Source organism: Terrapene carolina, unplaced genomic scaffold (genome assembly GCF_002925995.2).
Source record: "Terrapene carolina triunguis isolate 2854851 unplaced genomic scaffold, T_m_triunguis-2.0 Scaffold85, whole genome shotgun sequence".
Taxonomy (NCBI): Eukaryota; Metazoa; Chordata; order Testudines; family Emydidae; genus Terrapene; species Terrapene triunguis.
The window spans coordinates 12,892,354-12,913,452 of NW_020664436.1; the positions used below are offsets into that span (position 1 = coordinate 12,892,354).

The window sequence follows — 21,099 nt, forward strand, 5'->3', positions numbered from 1 at the left end:
GTTTTTACAAGAAAATTTTAAATTAAATCAATTAAGTAAAAACTATTTGGCTTTCTTCTTGAGAGTTAATTATTATTAATACTTGCAAAAATAAATCTGTTTGTATCTGTTTAAGATAAGAATAAATAAATGTTTGAGCTTTTAGCTATATTTTGGTGAATAAACTCCTACTATTCAAATTTGAATTTTCAGATGTTGGTACTATACTTCTGATGTAAGGGAAAATAACTGCTAATGTCTTAAGAAATGTGGACTTTTTATTTTTAACAACATTCTCCTTCAGTAATAATAGAACTGAGCAAACAATTGATTTTTTTTTCAGTTTGGCCTCCAAACAAACAAACTGAAATCTCCCCCACCCCCCCACTCCTGACAGAATGAAAAAATAAATAAATAAAAAAATGCATTTGAGTCAAACAAAACATCTTGAATGTCTATTTGAATTGACATTTCTTTTTGAAACAGCTTGACTTTTCCATGGAAAATTCCTCTTCCTCCTCCCCCCCTCCCCCCCCGGCCAAAACTTGGGCTAATTTACTATTTGCCCAAAATAATTTGTAATGTTCCATTCTCATATAAATCAGATTTTAAAACTCTTTGGGACTAAGCATGTTTATAAATTAGTCAGCACTTCTTAGGAGTGGGAGGGCGTCTATAGTATAAGTCATGTATATGTTTTCTGTTGCCTTAACAGGAGTTACCAATTAAAGAAGAGGATAACAAAACAGTAGAGTTTGTGGGAAAGCAGAAAGTGAAGAGAAGAAGAGCTACAAAATCAAAAACACAGAAAGCAAGCAAGTATGAAATGCTTAATACTTTCATGCAATTTTTGTAAAGATGATAAAGTGCAAAAATTCTTCATTCTAGGTTTAGGAGGTAAACTTGCAAAGTCTGTAGTTCACTCCATACAGTGGAGAGGAGCGAATAGAGAGATGTTTTCCAGCAGGAAGCCGAAGAACTGCATCTTGAGGACATTTGAATCCCTTGTTTTACAGTTTTGATGACTCTGTAAGAGTTCTCATGAGCCCACTGGTTTAAAAACACCAGAAATCCTTTGAGAATATTCAGTCACAATAAATTTAGGTGGGAAGCAATATTGCTAACTGCCAATTTGAAATATTGATATAAATTTTCTGATGATGTAGAGCTGCTGATTTGTCCTACATCCCATGTAGCAAAGTGAAAATCAATTCTTGAGTTTATCTTTGAGCACCTTTGTGTGGAACTGGGTGTCCCATATCCACTTTTTTTTAAATGGTTGGGGAAAATTACTGTGCCTCTTGATTCATTTATTGTTTTTTTGTTTCGTTTTTTTTAAATGATTTTCAAGGCTCAAATCTATCAATATGCATTTCCATTGAACAGTATTCTTTTTCTGGAATAAAGTTTTTTTTCAGAAGTAGAAGCCTAAATTGCTCTCCACCCACCTGAACATTTCAAGACTTGTATTTAGGACTAGTTTGGCTTTCTGTATCAGGCAAATGAGGAAATTATGCATGGGGGTCTTTTTCATTTAATTTCAGTAAGATTTAAGATGAAGGAAAGAGCCCTTTGCAGTTGGAAAATTGAAGAAGGAAAAGTTTAATTATGGTTTAGCATTTTTAAAGGAATATCATAAAGATTCTTGCTACCTCTAGCAAAACTTCAATTTTATGAACATAGGAAGTACAATGAAAGGAACACTTTAGTTTATGCCATTGTTTCAAGCCATAGATTCCAATTTTTTAAAGTCTTCTGTTTCTCAGTATATAAACCAGTTCTCCATTGATGGGGCACATTTTTCCTCTCCAGTACATTTGGACCAGAATCTACTTGGTCAAGTACAGCCTTATTTATTCTGTAGTTGTGTACAGGTCTGTCGCATCTTACGCGCATTTAACATGCGCGATTTAGCTTTACGCGGTCGGCAAAAACAAAAAAAAAAGAGAAAAACAACAATTTTAATACTGTACCTGTAGTGCGGGTGATTCCGCCCGCCATTACTCTCAATGTAATTTTGACTATACACGATTTTCACTTTATGCGCTGACTGCGGAACGTAATACCAGCGTAAGATGCAACAGACCTGTATACCTTTTTACCTCCTGTCCCCTCCCTGATGCAGAGTCGCTGTCTTCCCCATTTCCTCCCCTCTAGCAGCTGTATGCAGATTAACTCTATACTTTCTTTTTTTGCTGCTCCAATCAATCCCTGACTATGTCCTTAGTTAGAGGCATAGTGGTGACAATGGACCTAAAACAGGAAAAAATCTGATATGGGATACTTGAGATATGGGACAGTTGACCTCTTTTAAGCTCTCAAAAGAGGCATAAATTTAAGGTAGCATAATCTCATGATCCATCAGGAGCTATTTATTTGCCTTTTTATCTTCCTGAAAATTGTGATCTTCCAATTACACTTTTGATTGTCAGGAGCTTCAGCCATAAATGTTAATGTATTTTATACATGGGAAAAATCTCGCTCTTTACATAAAGTTATTAGTATAAATTTTTCCCTTGTAAGATCCTGCTTGATCAGAGAATTTCTTTGGTGTGGCGGGGACTATAATTTTATTTGTTTTAATTTAGCTTTTTGGCTCTGTTTCTGTCTATCAAAACATCCATAAATGTGGTTTTGGGGGCTTTGTTTTTTTTGTAAAGCATGATGTAATCTAGTTGTGACTTACCATTTCTTGCAGAACCATGGGGAAAGAATGTTCTTGGTCACCGCCACCAGTGGAGATTAAATTCATTTCTCCGTTTGGAAGTCCCATGGATGGGACAAAAAGCAAACAGAAAGAAACTGCAGAAACAGCAGAAAAGACTCTTCAAAAGAACAAAAAGAGACTGTCTAATTTTCCAAAGCCAGTTGTGCGCCGGAAGATGCTATAACTGTTTTTTAATTTGTAATGTACACCACTGTTTGTAAAGTCATCAAAATTGTGTGGATTATTAAAACAAATCATCTAATTTGGAAGAGAATAATTTATATAAATTATTGTAAAATTTCATAAACGGTCTTCAATAAGTAACTCCATATGGAGTGTGATTTCTTCAGTCAATGCAGTTTTTTCTATTTTATATTAAGACTTCATACATTTATATATGTAAATACAGCTTATTTTAGGAATGTTAAATAAAAATGTATACTTCACAACATGCTTATTGTCTGCTAGCTTTTTGAGAGGGAATAATGGTTTGAGTGGACCAAATTGCTTGAGAACATCTTAATGTTGTCTCGCCATAATTACTAACCCTCCAATATTAGGCCAAAACTCTTTTTAAAATTTTGTTTGTTCTTACTATAATAAAAAATTTAAAACCTGACAGTTGTTTTAAATTTTATAGAAAATGTTTAACCCTTTGGCACCAATAATTGGGATTGTAGAACACAAGCTGCTAATTCCTTACATTCATGGTTAAAATGTACTGTATTGAAGTCAGAATGTAAACAATTGTATTGAACCTGTGCAATATTTTTTTTTTGTATTTGTTTTAAACTTTGGGAAAGCTGCTCTTACGTTTTATAAAACTAGATCACACCTCAGATGTTTCCCTATTTTTTTCCAGTTTGCTGTGTCAGCAGAAACCTAGCTATGTAAGTGCTTTGGTATTTTCAATTATGTACAATAGGACATACATTTAAAGGGACATTGCCATATAAATTTGGACTAAATTTGAAAAAATGCGTTTTTAGAAAACTTAAGAGTAATAGAAATGCTACCACAATTTAAAATAGTGAACAATTGTCTGTGAACCTACATGCTTCTACGGTGTTCAAAATCAACACATCGTAACATTGAAAACCTGTAAGTGAAAGTGACTTCAATTATTTTAATTGTCTAAGCCAGGGGTCGGCAACCTTTCAGAAGTGGTGTGCCGAGTCTTCATTTATTCACTCTAATTTAAGTTTTCGTGTGCCAGTGATACTTTTTAACATTTTTAGAAGGTCTCTTTCTATAAGTCTGTAATATATAACTAAACTATTGTTGTCTGTAAAGTAAATAAGGTTTTTAAAATGTTTAAGAAGTTTCACTTTAAATTAAATTTAAATGCAGAGGCCCCCGGACCGGTGGCCAGGACCTGGGCACTGAGAGTGCCGTCTTCGGCATGCGTGCCATAGGTTGCCTACCCCTGGTCTAAGCTGAGAGCAGTGCAAAAAGTATGCAAAGGTAATAGTTACAAACCAGACTTTTGTACAGTTATTTCACTGACTCTCTCAGGTGGCTGTGAAAGTGTCTCTTTAAAGCCTAAAATCGTATGAACAGTAGGAAAAGCTATTCCTTTTACAAGCAGACTTGAGAAGTGCTAGTCTGGTCTTTTAATATACTGGTCTTAAGTCTTTGAACTATTTAGGTGGTATTTCATATATGTTGATTCATATCCAGGTGCAATTTTGAAGACTTCAGAACAGTGAAACCTGAAATTAAACTTTCCAGTTAGTGAAAGCTACTGCAATTACATTAAGAAATAATTTATCAGGTAACTAGTATCTTGTACACAATGAGAAAATATTAATAATTAATAGACTGACCTTATAAAAAAGAAACAGCTTCCCTAGCTGTGTTTTTGATTTCTCAAAACAGGGTTCTCTAGAGAAGGAGTTGTATTTACTTTAAATGTTTTTCGGCTTTGAAATATCCTGGGAAGAGTGAAAGTAATAATAGCATGCCAAGTGTTGACAGTGTGAAAGTGGCAGTACGGGTGAGACCTTTCAGTCAGGTTAGTAGTTACTTTAAATTTTATTGTACTTAGATTTAAATGTTAATAGGCTCTTAAGGAAAAAAGAGGACGCTCTTAACATGTTGAGTGTAATGCTTTGTACCTAAATTAAGTGTACAGAAATACAGTGAAATACTTAAAAATGAATACTAGGTAAAGGAGCAAACTACTTAAAAAGCAAGTGAAAGCTGACTTTTTTTTTTTTTTTTTTTTAAATCAACATATGTTCCATGTACCAACCAAACTGATTTGTAAAAACCAAGTGCTGGAATCCCTGTTAGAACAGAATGAATCAAATTGTAGTAAGCATGGTGTTAGCTTAACCGGGTTTTAACATATTCCAGTTGTTTGTGTCTTTTTTTCCCCCAGTATGAAAAAAAAATTCACTCTAAATAAGCAGAGCAAAGGACGGTATATCAAACTGCTACATAAAATGTTTAATGATTTGGCTGAGTATTTGTAAACTATTTTCTTTGCAAACTGGTTCTAGTAAAGTGTATAGTTTGGCAACACTTAGTGTTTGCTCCATTTGGTGGTGATTGGAATAACAGTAGTGAACATATTTGGACCTGGCATGCATTTTGTAATTTCATAGAAGCTTTAAGATACAATAAATTTGCTTAAAAGAGATTTGCCAACATAAATATCATACATTAAAATGCATTTATTTTGGACTATTGAAACTTTAAAACACATTCTTTGAACTTCAGTGGTGTTGATTGGGACTGTACTATCACAAAGGAAGACAAATTTTAAGGAGGCACTTGAATGAAGAGAAGGGAGTACAAGGCATAGAGTACACAGACAAGCGGTAAAACAGGATTTCAGATGGGAATATTGAGAGAGGAGATATAGAAGGAAATCAGAGCAGAGATCTAGGCATTGGTGGATTGTGTGGTATCCTGAAGGGTTTTTTTGAAAATTGAAGTTGATTATAAGGGATTATTTTGTCATTGTAGGAAATCCATCTCCCTGAGTGGTGGTAACTAGGTCAACAAAAGCGTTTTCCCATCAACCTAGCTGTGTCTACATGAGGGCTTAAATTGGCATAGCTATGTTGCTCAGAGGGAGTGATGGTGATGCTGATTAAGATTTTAAGTGTAGACCAGGCCTGATTCAACACTGAGGTTGCTTGCAAGCGTATTGCAGAGGAGGAGGATTGTGTCTACAGTGCTAGGAAAGAAAGAGGGGAGGGGAGGCCTTGGGAAGTAAGAGGGGTTATGTTTTCATTATGGGGTAGCATCAGGGACATAATTCCCATTCTTGAGATACAGATTTCAGGAGACCTTTCAGGAGTAAATATGAAAATTCCTCTGAATCACTCCATCCAGTTCACCACTAACTTGAAAAATGCTTGGCTCCCACCATCTGTTCCTAAGCAGAAAATTGAGTCACTTGGCAAGAGATCTGGCATTCTTTTAGATTCTCCTTCTTCCTGAAAGGAAGAACTTGAGCTCTTGAGGACATTCCCTAATACATCCTTTCCAATTCAACATCAGTTGATGAGGAATGCTGAGACTTGAGAGACAAACACCCATGTCCTTGCAGACTGTAACCCAAAAGGGAACATTAACTAAGAAGAGACATTGCCCCTTTACCCATTACCCATTTACCTTTCCAAAAGGCAAAGACACAATTAGCGCAGAAAAAAGACCAAAAAGCATCACTACTTTCCACAAGCTCTAGCTTCTTCTCCAAAGAAGGGGACCTCTGTGCTTTGGATAAGCCTAAACTACAGAAGGAGACAGCATTCTTTCCCAGATACACATTTTAAACTAGGAGAAGGAAGGAAAGTGGCTTCTTCTGAGTTCCAACCATGGAGGAAGATGAGAAAACTAAAGCCAAGGGCTGATACTTTCTTGTTATGGATGGGAAATATCTTTCAAAGAGGTCATTGAGGAGGAATGGAAAAGGCAAGCCCTGAATTCAGCAGGATCCCTAAAACTCAAAGAAGAATTAAGCTAAAGCGTACTAAGGGCACTTTTACTTCTGAATGAGTGTGTTCACACAGTGGTTTAATGTACTGTAATTAATGCACATTAACTTCACATCTTCGTTAATTCGTCTTAACTTTCCTGAGCATCCCTGTATGGACAAGCCCATGAACAGTAGGTGATCGTTCACAGCAAATCCTCTATCAAAATTCTCAGACTCCTGGCTGATTAAAGACTTGTATCAAATTTATAAGTACAATAATGATACATCTAACAGTTTCAATCTTCATTTGACTGATTATGAATTACTGTGTCAACGCTGTTGATAGTTTGGATGTTTCCACTTGGAAAAATCCGCCTACAGACAAAAGTATCTTTGACCTTCGTCAGACAAGATTAATAAGAAATGCTGATCAGTTCAGGATCATATGATGTAATATGCAATAATCAAAATGCAAAGGAATAAGCTATCCTTTACCGTCTCTCTCATTTTTGTGTGAACCTTCTGTTCACGGAGCAGAATTATAATTGTAAGAAAACTAGTGGGCCTAATCTTGCTCCCCCCTGAAGTAAATCAACAGGGTTGTGCTCTATAATTTGGTGTACTTCTGAGAGAGACCATATTACTCCTGGGGGAATTCTGCACTACTGCGCATGTGCATAATTGAGCCCTACATATTTTTAATTTTTTGTGCAGAAAAAAGCTTCTGCGGAAATGTTGCTGCAGTTCCGTCTTTTGCCCACCAGAGGGCACTGTGGCGCTAGAACAAAGCAGCAGCTCCCTGCCAGCAAGGGGGAGAGAGAGCCTGCCTTCTTTGCAGCGGGCCAGGTCAGGAGACTGGCTATGGGGAGACATACAGCGTGGGGTGTTGGGGTGGGGGGTTCAGATGGGGGCTCATAAGGGCTAGTGGGGGAGGACAGACTGGGGCAGTGGCTGAATGGGAGTGGAGGCACAGGGCCACGGGGGAGGGAGGTGCAGTGCCACATTGGGGACGGGGAGGGGGTACAGGGACACAGGAATGGGGTGGGGACATGGAGACAGGGATGGGGAGGGGGGTATAGGGACAGGAGTGGCTGGGTGGGAGCACAGACACACATGGGGGAGGGGCCATATGGGAATGGTCAGAGTGGGGGTGGAGTGACATGGATGGGGTGCAAAGACACATGGGGTGCAGGAACACATAGGGACAGGGGAAGATGTGCCTGACTGAATGGGAGAGGCTAGGGGTCAGCCAGGGTCTGCATGGAGGAAGCTCCCTAACAATCCCTCCCCCCCCCCCGCCCAAAAACCTGTTCCATACTTTTCCCACCCATACCCAACAACCCTCCAAGTTCACACCCAGGCTCCTCAGCAATTTACTTCCCTCTCCCTCAGCTTCTCCGTTATCCCTGACTCCCCAAATCCTTTCCACTGCTTCTGAGGGGTGCAGGAAATGCGGTTCTGTATTGTAGTTTAAATGAATTATTACTCAGTTCTGTATTAATATGCCTAGTAAGGAATCTATTTGTCAAAAAACATTCCCTGAATCTTTTTTGTTGTCTGTATTGTTACAGACATACTTGTTGACAGGTATTTTGTAATAAATGACCAAAAAGAATTGAAACTGGTGTGATTATTTTGACAAATAAAATACGCAGATTTTTTTCAGAATTTTAAAATATTGTGCACAGATTTTTTTAATTTTGGTGCATAATTCCCCCAGGAGTAGCATACATAGCGTACCACTCTTCGTTCTGTTATGGCCATACCTACAATAGTGAAGGATTTTCCAACAATAGCTTATCAACACTAATGGCTGACGTGTTTACAGAATCAGGAAAAAAGCAAATTTGGACATGATTACAGATACTATCTTTTCCGTTCAAATCTGTTTCTATGGCATTTATTCCCTGATTACAGTTAAACTACATTTACCTTGTTTGGTTCAAGATAAATTTTGTGTAATTTTGTGAAATTAATGTATTGGACCTTTTATGATGAATATGTTGTGGTTATGTGTCCCAGTCGTATACACCCTCCATACCCAAATAACTACAAAACTCCTGTTGACTTTACTGGGAGTTCCACATACAAAGGGCTTGCAGGATTTGGTCCAAAATATAAATTTTGAGTAAGTGACTAGAACTGCTACTGGTTTGAGATTGTGATTTATAATTTTGATACAGAGGGAGAAGGATGCAGGCAGCAGGTGTGTGATTTCTATGAATTCCAGCAGCACAAGCATATATGATCCTAAGAATCCAGGGCACATGAAAACCTTTACCTTTGACCTGGCTTACTGGTCCCACAGTGGATTTCTAAAGGATAAAGATGGCATGCTCATTTCAGCTGGATCCAACAGCAGATATGCAGGCCAGGTAAAATGTATTCAGAGGACTATTTAAAAGCACTTCCTACCAATATGAAATGTTAAACAACTCACTCTGTTGGTGATTGCAATTGTTACAATTCCCAAGAGTGGAACTGAGATGAATTAGCTGTATCTACTTAATGGATGTTTCAAACCAACATCTAAAACTACTTCCCATTTTCATTTATGCTTCCAGACCTGGAACTCTTAATATGTGAAGTACATTAATATGAAGTATATATTTGTCATAATTAAACCAGACTTTCAGATTAAAATAGTAATTGCTAACCTCTGTACTAACTAAATAGTAATGCTTTTGTGTGTGCATGTCAGAGTGGATTGATTTAAATTTAAGTGAATCAATAAGCAAGACAACTTGATTTTTAAATCATGGTTTTAATAATTTTGTTTTGCATTTGTGCTCTTTAACTTATTTTCCTAAAGAAAGGAAACCACTGGTAGGTAACCATTAAAACATGTTGATTTGCAATTAAATATAGCCTTTTCACAAAATCTAGTGCTTCTTTTGGCTAACCAGGAGTATGCACTATATAAACATTTATTTAAGTAATTATTTAGCTTAATTTACAATTATTCAGATACTTAGTTTTTACATTTTTTTGTTATGTTATAAAATAGCGAATGATGTGTTTATTAGATTAACTTTTTTACTTGTAATTTGTGTCAAGGTCTTTGAATGGATATTTTTCAAATACAGCAGTTCTTAACTAATAAACTAAAATAACTTAGATGTGCTGGATACATAAGGAAAAAAAACTTGAGAAAATTTATCAAAATATGACTTGCATTAATACCTCCTCTCTTTAATAAATCAGTTATTATCTGTAGGTTAGTGAATTGAATTGATGGTTTCTGGTCACCTTGTCCTTCAAGATTTTAGAACTAGTAGAGCTCATCCTCAGACATAGTTTTTATTCATAGATTGGAAGAGGGAAAACAAGATTTTTCTGCTTTTTTTTTTTGGTCTCATTGGTTTCTTCATTTGAATGAACTAATCATTGGACTGAACTAGTTGAATAAACTGAAATGAAGAAAATATTCTCTCTGCACCTGTAGAAGAGGTTACTGCTGTGAAAAGCTGGTTTAGCACTTCAACAAATTCTGATTCCGGTGCTTAGCCAATGTCAACTAGTTCAATTGTTTGATTTTCTTTAAAACTTGGCTGCAGACATATAGTGATTAATATTACTGTTTAATTGAAATTATTTTAAAAGATTATAGTAAATTTAGGCCTTATGGGTAGTCATCATTTCAAATTTAATTTTAATTAAGTTTGTTTTTTTTAATTAAACCTGTATTTAAAAAAAATTTGGAGGGCTGGGGGTTGTTTAATCTTTTTTTAATCCCATTCTGGTGCATGTGTTTACGTTCTCTATTAGTAAAAATGTCTCCTTTTTAGAGAGAGGTCTTTCGTGACCTTGGTCAAGGAGTCCTAGACAATGCCTGGCAAGGTTATAATGCTACTCTCCTAGCGTATGGCCAGACTGGCTCAGGGAAGAGCTATTCTATGATTGGATATGGTGCAAACAGAGGCATAATTCCAGTTGTGTGTGAAGAGCTCTTCAAACCAATTCAGAACCAGAAGAACAAGCAATATCAGGTATGGTCTACACTGTTTTGTTTTCAAGATCTCTCCATATATGCTCTCAAGTTCAAATTTGGAAAACTGCCATTGCCATTTTAAAACTAGCTTCAGTGTTAATCAATCATAATATAAAATAACAAGTGAGAAGTGTTTGAATGAGGAGCAGATCTAATACAGGAGAACTTGAACCTATCCCTGTCCCAGTAATAGCTAACTTAATCCTGGCATGAATTTTTTTTGTTGTTGTTTTCACTGGGTATGACTTTTTAAAGTACCTAGGTAACCAAGGCACTTCTGAAAACTTTACTCACTGTCTAGTCACAACCTATCTTTTCCACACAGAAGACTATACATTTGAACAGTTACCTACATTTTGAACCTCTACTTACCTACTCCTTTATCTTAGCTATGCCTCTCCTCAACATGATACAAGAGAAAAGTCTAACAAACAGGCATCAACAGACTTTCCAACCCTCACTACTGAAGGAAAGGACTAACTTTTCTTTTTAGTCATGTAAATTGTTTTATGTTTTGTCAAACTTCTTGTATTCAGTAGGAACAATGGCCCTAGCATTGCAGCACAGGTTTTGCGATTATTAAGTTCTCCCACGTCATCTGTGTCCAACCACAAAAATAGTTTCTACCTTTTCCTTCCACTCTGGTGTTCCTGGTAATTTCTACATATAACAGAGTAGAAGAGCTTCATAGACTGCAGTGTAACCATGAGCATTAGCCTTACTAGTTACCATGAATAATTAATAGGAACCTGATAGCTCCTTCTAGCTACATTTGAATCTCAGGTTTCAGAGTAGCAGCCGTGTTAGTCTGTATCCGCAAAAAGAACAGGAGTACTTGTGGCACCTTAGAGACTAACAAATTTATTAGAGCATAAGCTTTCATGGGCTACAACCCACTTCTTCTATATGCATCCGAAGAAGTGGGTTGTAGCCCACGAAAGCTTATGCTCTAATAAATTTGTTAGTCTCTAAGGTGCCACAAGTACTCCTGTTCTTTTTATTTGAATCTCAGGTGCAGAACACTTACACCAGCTGCTATTCCTCTCAGTGCCTCGATAGCTCAACCTCTCCCCATCCATTTTGGTGTGGTTTGCATCTAAGGTGGTACTAGTAGAGATCTGGCTTTGCATGTGAGCACAGGAATTGCATAGGGGCATTACCAGGGGGAATCTTCTTGCATTTCCCCACCTTGTTAGATGCTGCATGTGGGTTTTCCACTCTCTGACCTGATGGCGGCAGCAAACTTGGGAACTCATCCCTTACCACCGCATTCCCCATAATGAAGTGGAAATGCAAAGCCTATTTGGGACTACACTAACAATATAAAACTTTCTTCATTATTGAAAAAACAAAAATAACTCCATAAAAATTAAGTGCGAAAAACATTTATGCACCATTAAGGCTGCAGTTAAAATCTGAAAATTCAAGAAGTGCAATAGTTAAGGTTCCAACAGCAATGCTTACTTGGTCAGGCTATGCATAAACTGTGTTTTTCCGTTTCTGAATGAATGTGGCTGGAATATATTGCTGTTTATTTAATAAAATGTATACCATAAATCATACAAGTTTGCCACATTGCCAAATGAATGTCTGAATCTTTAATGTTCCCATTTGCTGAATTTTTCTCATAACCATAATGTTGCAAGAATGAAATTTTGTAACTCTTAATAGCTAGTGTAGTTTGAAAAATGATTTATTAAAGTCCAGCGTTTCCATCTTAAAATGGATAAGCTGACATGGCGTTTTCCTGAGATAAGCTGAGGAGACAAAGGATGGAGGAGGGAGGTTGGGGATTCATAGAAATGAGAGTTATGAGAGAGCAGTGTGGATCAGGAAAACAGTCTCACAAAACCAACTGTATGCATGGCTTATGCATTGACACAAGATATAGCAACAGTCAGTTTAGTTTGAGACAAATGGCTTTTTTGTCCAGACAATCTGTGTTCCTTTGACTTAGAGATAACTGTGTATCAAAAGTATGCTTTTTTTCAAGAGAACTTTTTTATCTTCCAGCTGCTTCTTGTCTTTGCAGGTTACTTTCAGTATGCTGGAAATTTATAACGAGCAGGTAATGGTGTTGGTATATCATACGAATTCTGAATTTTAATCTTTTTCCATTTATGTTTATTTACTAACTTACTTGTTTTAAGTTCTCAGGCCTGGTGTACACTACACAGTTAGGTCAATGTAAGGCAACTTACGTCGGTCTAATTATATCAGCATACACAGCCTTGTCCCACCGATGTAAGTGCCCTACCACACTGATATAACTCCACCTCCACGAGAGACGTAGCACAAATGTTGGTGTCGTTCAGGCGAGTAGAGTGCCTTACACTCCTGAAGCCCTAGCATATATACCTCTACCTCGATATAGCACTGTCCTCGGGAGCCAAAAAATCTTAACACGTTATAGGTGAAACCGTGTTATATTGAACTTACTTTGATCCACCGGAGTGCGCAGCCCCGCCCCCCCGAAGCACTGCTTTACCGCGTTATATCCGAATTCGTGTTATATCGGGTTGCGTTATATCGAGGTAGAGGTGTATTCTCTATTTTTATCAGTCAAGTGTCCTGCTGCCGGAACCTTTCCCCACTGGAGTGAAAAGCACTCACAGTGGGGAGGCAATGGAGAAAGGTTCTGACAGCTCCTTTCACTGCCACATGTAGCTACACAACATAGTGAAAGGCGGGCTGTGTCCAGACTTGTCACCACAGTGTGTAGCTACACGTGTTGCACCTGTATTTTACATGCCACTGTAAGTGTAGACATAGCCTAGCAGTTACTCTACAACGAAGAACCCTCAGTGGGAGGAAAATGGTGTGTTGCCAACACCACTGCTCACTCTTCCTCTTCCTTCACTTGAGGGAGCCCCCACCAGACAAGCATCCGGACTGGAGGCCTCCATCAAGGCCCTGGTCTTGACTTGCTGGGAATGCAGCCTGCATGTCCCTGCCAATGAAGTAGGCAGGGGGAACTACCTGGTGTGAGAGGTGTCTGTTGGTGGAGTCCATCATAATGCATGTAAGAGAGTTGCAGGAGGACAGGACTTACCTGCATAGCTTCCAGGGGCATGATTACTTTATTGCCAGGATGCTTGTAGAAACATCAGGGATGCAGGATGCTGGCCAAGTACAGATGACTACAGAGGCCCCAGAGAAGGAAGGAGAACCAGCTGCTTTGTGGGGAGGAGACTGGCTGCTGGCCACCTCGGGTCTTCTGTCCATTGAGATCAAGAATTGGTATCTGTACAGGCACAGGAGGAGAGGATTAGACCCCAGTGGCTGAGAGAGAGAAACCACAAGCCCCAAAGCTGAGAGGCTTGCAGCCACTGCATCCAAGAGGAAGAGAAAAGGGACGAGATAAGGGACTCCTTTCTGAAGGGGATGGAGGCATCCATCTGGTCACCAGACTGAACATCCTGGGCGGTATGGTGCCTGCCTGGAGTTTGCATCCAAGATGTTACGGAAAGGTTACCAAGGCTTATCTGTCCCTCTGACCACTACCCCATGCTGCTCATCCATGGAGTTGGTGGTCTTTAGGCGGGGGAGGGATAGCTCAGTGGTTTGCGCATTTGCCTGCTAAACCCAGGGTTGTGAGTTCAATCCTTGAGGGGGCCACTTAGGGATCTGGGGCAAAATCAAAAACCACACATATTAAAAAGACAGTTGTGTTATATATTCAAAGTAACAAGCATTTCTACCAACTAGCTGTGGTTTTATGACGTGCCAGATGGTAATAAACTACCATAAACAGTGTTTGTATAGTTAATTGCTTTACTGCTTGCTACTTACAAAATCACGCTATCATTTCTTGACTTTGAAAGATTTTTTCCCTTCTCTTTGTTTTCACAAAATGTTCTTTTTCAATCACTACATAGCTGTATCCAGTAACATTTTGACTGTAAATACCTCTCCATAGGTAATAGATTTACTGTCTGAAACCAAGAAACCTGGTGGACTCAAGGTTAGAGAAGACCAGCAACAAGGCTTTTATGTGGATGGCTTGAAACTGGTGCCTTGTGACAGCTACGCACAAATTGAGAGGTTAATGGAACAAGGAACTAAAATAAGAACCACAGCTTCAACCAGCATGAATGCTACAAGCAGTCGATCTCACATGGTCATTACCATCCAATTCAAACAGGTTCAGTATGAGGAAGCCCTATTTTCCACTATTCAGCATATTTGTTTCACAAGATTAAAATTCTTATTTAACTAATTCTGCAAGAAAAGTAAATTCACAAGGTAAATTCTCCTAAATTCATTGCAGACACAAATTCAAAGCCCCTTCATTTTCCTTATATGCATTGACCACATTTCCTAGTATGTTACAGAAGGTGATTTTTTTAATAGAATCTTAAAGCAATGGCTCTCAACCTTTCCAGATGATTGTACTCCTTTCAGGAGTCTGATTTGTCTTGCGTACCTCCAACTTTCATCTCACTTAAAAACTACTTGCTTACAGAATCAGATATAAAAATACAGAAGTGTCACAGCACACTGTTACTGAAAAATGGCTTACTTTCTCATTTTACCATATAATTATAAAAAAATCTATTAGAATATAGATATTTTACTTACATTTCAGTGTTTATACTGCTCTAGGTACTATACAAGTCATTGTATGAAATTTTAATTTGTACTGACTTCGCTAGTGCTTTTTATGTAGCCTGTTGTAAAACTGAGCAAATATCTAGGTAAGTTGAGGTACACCCTAGAAGGCCTCTGCATACCCCCAGGGGTACATGTACCCCTGGTTGAGAGCCACTGGCTTAAAGTATTTGGGGGTTCACTTACTTTAAATAATAGCATAGAGAGCACACTGTGATAGACCCAGACCAGTTGGGAACAGCAGAGTAGCAGAAAGGAGATATACTGGCCACTGGATAAGTAGTTTTCTGTTCCCTGATTGAACAGAGCAGGGGCTGCTCCAGGCTAATAGACCACCTGACTCCAATTAACCTGCTAAGAGTCAGGTGAGGCAGTTAAGCACCTGACTCTAATTAAGGCCCCTCTGATGCTATAAAAGGGCTCACTCCAGTCAAGCTAGGGGGAGCCAGAGGAGAGGAAGTGTGTGAGAGGAATTGGGAGCAAGAGGTGCGCAAGAAGCGGAGAGTGAGTAGGCGTACTGCTGGAGGACTGAGAAGTACAAGTGTTATCAGACATCAGGAGGAAGGTCCGGTGGTGAGGACAAAGAAGGTGTTGGGAGGAGGCCATGGGGAAGTAGCCCAGGGAGTTGTAGGTGTCTTGCAACTGTACCAGGAGGCACTCCAAACAGCTGCAGTCCACAGATACCAAGCTGGGAGGAGTTGCAAGTGCTTTGGAGGATACGATTAAAATTCAAAATGATCTGGACAAACTGGAGAAATGCTCTGAAGTAAATAGGATGAAATTCAATAAGGACAAATGCAAAGTACTCCACTTAGCAAGGAATAATCAGTTGCACACATACAAAATGGGAAATGACTGCCTAGGAAGGAGTACTGTGGAAAGGGATCTGGGCATCATAGTGGATCACAAGATAAATGAGTCAACAGTGTAACGCTGTTGCAAAAAAAGCAAATATCATTCTGGGATGTATTAGCAGGAGTGTTGCAAGACATGAGAAGTAATTCTTCTGCTCTACTCGGCGCTGATTAGGCTTCAACTGGAGTATTGTGTCCAGTTCGGGCGAACATGTCAGGAAGGATGTGGACAAATTGGAGCGAGTCCAGAGAAGAGCGACAAAAATGATTAAAGGTCTAGAAAACATGACCTATGAGGGAAGATTGAAAAAATTGCATTTGTTTAGTCTGGAAAAGAGGAGACTGAGGGGGGACATGATAACAGTTTTCAAGTACGTAAAAGGTTGTTACAAGGAGGGGGGAGAAAAATTGTTTTTCTTAACCTCTGAGGTCCCTTCCAGTCCTATCATTCTGTGATTTGGAAATAATTTGTGATTGCTGTAGTTCTCACTGCTGTGGTCATCCATGCACAGAGCTGTATGTAATAACAGGCCTGCCACTATCAAGCTGGTTGCAGGGAGTTTCTCCTTACATGGACTCAGATGCAGATGGAGGTATGGGAGTGCAGGCATCAGATTGCAAAAGTGATGCTGCTGTCACAAATGGCTTATTGCAAGGATAAGCTCCACTGGTGCCAGCCATGGCATTCTTTGTCCACACGTGCACCGATGAAACTACATCTGTGTTTGGCTGTCAATTGCTGGAATTGCAACCAATTCCCAATGCAGACAAGGCCAAGATTATTGCAACCTCCTGTAGGTGTCCATTGTTCCAGTGTGTCTCAGTATGGTATTTGTGTTACTGGGCAAGTCTTGCTTTGACCTGTCTTTTAGCAAGTATTATTTCAAAGGCTCCTTTGAACTTCTGTATACTCGCCTTCTCTGTACACTGTGGTTTGCTCCCCTGTTGATGCTGGTCCATTGGTATGGATGTAACTGTTTGTATCCCAGCTGAATTTATCTTCCTACCCCCGCCCCTTCTTAAGTCTGTCTTGCTTAATTTTTATACAAAAGTTCATTCTCTTTCAACCATAACGTTACTTTCCATATTTTCAATAATTCTCTGCTTCTTAATGCCAGTACATATTACAATATATTTACTCAGACTATCCACAGAGCTTTTAGGTTGCTGTACCTTGCTGTGATTTTAAGGATATGGCTTAATATCTTATTTTCCTTTCACTGATGGAATTTCTTTCAGATTTTTCTAGATGAAGATATCACCAAGCAATCCGTTATAAATCTGGTGGACTTGGCAGGAAGTGAAAGGCAAAAGTCTTCAGGCTCTGAAGGGGACAGGCTGAGAGAAGGGACATGTGTAAATCTGAGTTTAACCACCTTAGGAAATGTCATCAGGTACAACAAGGACCTTTCTGCAAGTGGCACATAAAGTGTGTGTGTGTGTGTGTGTGTGTTCAAAAGATAGGAATGGCAGCCTTCCCTCAGTTCAGATCTTCTACCTAGTAAGCTTAACAGAATTCTTTGCACTTCTACAGTGCATACCATGGAGCAATCTGAAAACACTTTATAAACATTAATAAATTAAGCTTCACAACATCCTTGAGAGGTAAGTAATTTTATCTCCATTTTAAAGTGGAGAAACTGAAGCATAGAATATTAATTGACTTGCCCATGTTCTCAGCATCTGGGTCAGATCTGGGAAGAGAAAGCATGATGTGCTGCCTCACTTCGTTGTTAGTCAGAATTTTTTAAAGCACCTAGTAGTTTTGCGTGTCTCAATTTTCAGGCACACAACTTGAGACACCTTTAAAATGCCCTGATTTTCTGAGGGTGGTTGCTTAGCACTTCTTAAATAAATCAGGTTCTTTTAACTCAAATTGAGGCATCCAAAGTTATAGATCAGCTAATGTACGATGTACAATTATGGTACCATGAGCTAATATAGTGAAGCATCTGCACAGATGCATTAGTGAAAGTATTTCTCCTTGTTCTTTAGCTACTCGTCAAGAGTATTGTTTAACTCTTTACTCACTCAATCATTTTTCCCTTAGTGCTCTGGCTGAGGTGGCTATGGGGAAGAAAGTGTTACATATCCCATACAGAGACTCAGTTCTAACAAAACTCCTGCAGTCGGCTCTCGGGGGGAACAGCAGGACTATCATGGTAAAGTTGACTGACTTGCTCAATAATTGGGTTCTGGTATTTTATTGTTAAAATAGAAGAACAGTCGGCTAGATTCCCAAAGGAACTTAGGTGTGACAATGCTCAACATCATCATGCCTAACTTCTAGGCACTTAGAAAATCCCTGGGATTCACAAAAGCCTGGGTTAGGCACCTCAGCTCCCTATAGGATGAAAAGGAAGAGAGAAGTGCCTCAGAGTCGGATTCACAAAAGCTAGAATGGTGCCTCATCTAAGCTAGCCAATAGGAGATGCCAAGGCGAGGGGTGTGTCCTAAGCCCCACCCCTCTCTTGGAGATAGGTGACTAAGTCCAGGCTGGAGGGAGGCACCTCTCTCTGCTTCAGATTCTCAGCTGCAAACCCTCTCTTGGCCTTAGCCGCTTATGCTCTTTTAGCAAGAAGTCTGGGCATGGAGGACAGGGAAGGAGGAAGCACTCCCTCATATCTTTTAGCCCAATAGTTATGGTACTCACCTAGCATGTGGGAGATCCCAGTTCAAGTACCCCCTCCACCTGAAGGGGAGAAAGAATTTGAACAGGGATCTGCTACCTCTCAGGTGAGTGCTCTAACCACTGGGCTATGGGATATTCTGATGCTGGGCTCCCTCAGTCTCTCCTCTTGAAGCAGTTCCACTGTGGATAAATAATTTTAAAAGCCTTTGGATGAGGGGCCTGGATCCTTGGGTCCTTCCCCCTTCCAGGGGAGGGCTCTAACCACCAGGTTGCAGAGTCATCCTCATGCTTGCTCGCTCACTTTCTGTCCCAATGACCATGCGTGGCTATTCTGATAATCCCCACCCTTATGTGCACTGTCAGATTCAAGGCCAAGTTCTTTTGACCCTGCCTCCCTCAAGAAGTGTGCCTGTACAATAATATCTATAACCATTCCTTTTTAAGTATTGAGTACTTTATTTTAACAATGTTATAAAAGCAATCAAGCTTATTATCTATACTTCAAGATAAATTAAATCCTTTATTCAGTGTTTGTCATTTGAAAATCAGATTTTAAAAATGCACCTGCGTCCTGCACATTCCTACCTTTGCACTCACAAAGAGGGTGTGCACACAAATCAAGGTTTGCTAGCACATTGGAATTTGCGTGAGTGCACAAAAGTGCATGCACATTTTTGTATATGGCCTTTTGAAAACTGGTCTCTACTATTTTCTTTGGAGCCCACCTTTGATCATCCATGCTGTGGGCCAGATTTTGCCATCCTAAATAAAGCAGAACTCCCCTTGATTCTGTCATTGCCTCCAACTGACTGACTATTTCTATAGTGCTGTTAAGTGAGGGAGCAAGAAAATGAATTGGAAGGGTCTGGTGTGCATGCATGAAAATGCTGACGTCTAAATTTTCATAACTTTTTAAATTATTGAGCCAGTTTTCTTCAAACTTGAGTCTTTCGTTCCTCAGTGGATTGTGAAACAAACCAAAGGCCATATTCTCCACATCTTGATCATACGAGTAGTCCTGTTGAAGTCGTGGAACTATTTGCTTGAGTAAGGACTACCAGTGTAAATAAGGGTATTCAGGATCTAGGCCAACATGACTAATTTTGTACAAACAAGGTTAATCTGTTTAAAAAATCTCTCCTCATTTTCCTTGCGCTACCTCCAAAAATGGTGGTGGTTCTTCATCATCATCATCATCATTTCTGTATTACAAAAAGTGACTTGCTGTCTTAGAGACTCTATGGACTCTCTTTATATTTAAGGGGCTTACCAATGGATTTGTCCTTTGTAAACCTTCTCTGATCTGTAATATCTTTGGTGATTATAAAACCAATAAACAGAACTCAAATAGGGAATCTAAATTGTATTAACACTTTTTGTATATACTCACAGATTGCAGCTGTAAGTCCAGCAGACATCTGCTATGAAGAGACTTTGTCAACATTACGATATGCTGAGAGGTATAGTTTTGTGGTTTTTCAGCTACTGTAAAATTGTTTGCATTTCTGCTGTGAGTCCATGATGCAGCTAAACACTCAGGCAAAATAACAGGAGACACCAGTAATAAATGACAAACCCACTGTAGTGTAAATAAAGATGTGTGAAACGTGAATAAACAAAAGCAATGGGTTGAAGTAGTAAATTAAGAGCTCACCCTTAGACATTAAGGGTGAGGTTTCTGATCACTAAATTGTGTGGAGGGTGGTGGTTATATATTGTCCTGGGAACCTTTGGCCTCCAACATGTCTCTCTCACTCCACTCCAGCTTACTTCTCTATCTTCCTCACCCTCCTCATCAACTTCTAACCCCAATTATGACTCTCTGAAGAGGTGTCCTTTCTCTCCCAAGACATCCTCACTCCGTATCCAGTCTTTCAGCATAGGAAGTCCCCATTTTTCAGTCTCTGCTGCAGCATGCACTTGTTTCCTCCCCCTGATGTTTCCTGGGCTGAGAATTGGGCTAGGAGCCAGCAATGGGGCGCATGTGCAACTACTTGAGAGGATGGTGAGAGCATGTCCCTGCAAACCCAGCTTCTTACTATCATGTTCATGTCTTCTGTGTGACTTCAGACTTGATGCAGTCTTACTTCCTGGTCTGACTTGACGTCTCGTTTATGCGGTTGCACCACTGCAACAAGACCCTAGTAAAAGAGCCAGCTGGGGAAGAAGGGGATGGTTACTGCGCTGGCAGAGAAAACACAGGGCTGGGACTCCTGTTTCCAATGCAGGGGAAGACGTCCTATGCCTTCAGCACCTGAGATAGTGATGGTGTTTTTATTTGTAAAGTTCCAAAACTCCACTTAATATTTCAAAAAAAGCATTTTTGCCTAGGAAAGCTCTTCTCTGCCAGCCGAAGCTCTGCGCTGAGATTGACTGCATCATGGTGTAATAACT

The 21,099-nt window shown here is 39.3% G+C and overlaps 2 protein-coding genes across 2 annotated transcripts in view; both read left to right on the forward strand.

Moving 5' to 3' along the window:
* AHCTF1 (AT-hook containing transcription factor 1) overlaps positions 1–3,520 on the forward strand; it is a 78,535-nt gene extending 75,015 nt beyond the window's left edge. The window contains exons 35-36 of the mRNA XM_026649641.2: positions 695–798; positions 2,678–3,520. Coding sequence (XP_026505426.1) covers positions 695–798; positions 2,678–2,870 — 297 coding nt within the window. The 3' untranslated portion in view covers positions 2,871–3,520. The remainder of the gene's footprint in view (positions 1–694; positions 799–2,677) is intronic.
* Positions 3,521–4,607: 1,087 nt separating this feature from the next.
* Positions 4,608–21,099, forward strand: part of LOC113406211 (kinesin-like protein KIF28P) — a 51,230-nt gene continuing 34,738 nt past the window's right edge. Inside the window, exons 1-8 of the mRNA XM_026649513.1 lie at positions 4,608–4,700; positions 8,801–8,992; positions 10,406–10,606; positions 12,641–12,676; positions 14,528–14,752; positions 17,313–17,467; positions 18,124–18,235; positions 20,098–20,165. Of these exons, the coding sequence (XP_026505298.1) occupies positions 4,647–4,700; positions 8,801–8,992; positions 10,406–10,606; positions 12,641–12,676; positions 14,528–14,752; positions 17,313–17,467; positions 18,124–18,235; positions 20,098–20,165 (1,043 nt within the window). The 5' untranslated portion in view covers positions 4,608–4,646. The remainder of the gene's footprint in view (positions 4,701–8,800; positions 8,993–10,405; positions 10,607–12,640; positions 12,677–14,527; positions 14,753–17,312; positions 17,468–18,123; positions 18,236–20,097; positions 20,166–21,099) is intronic.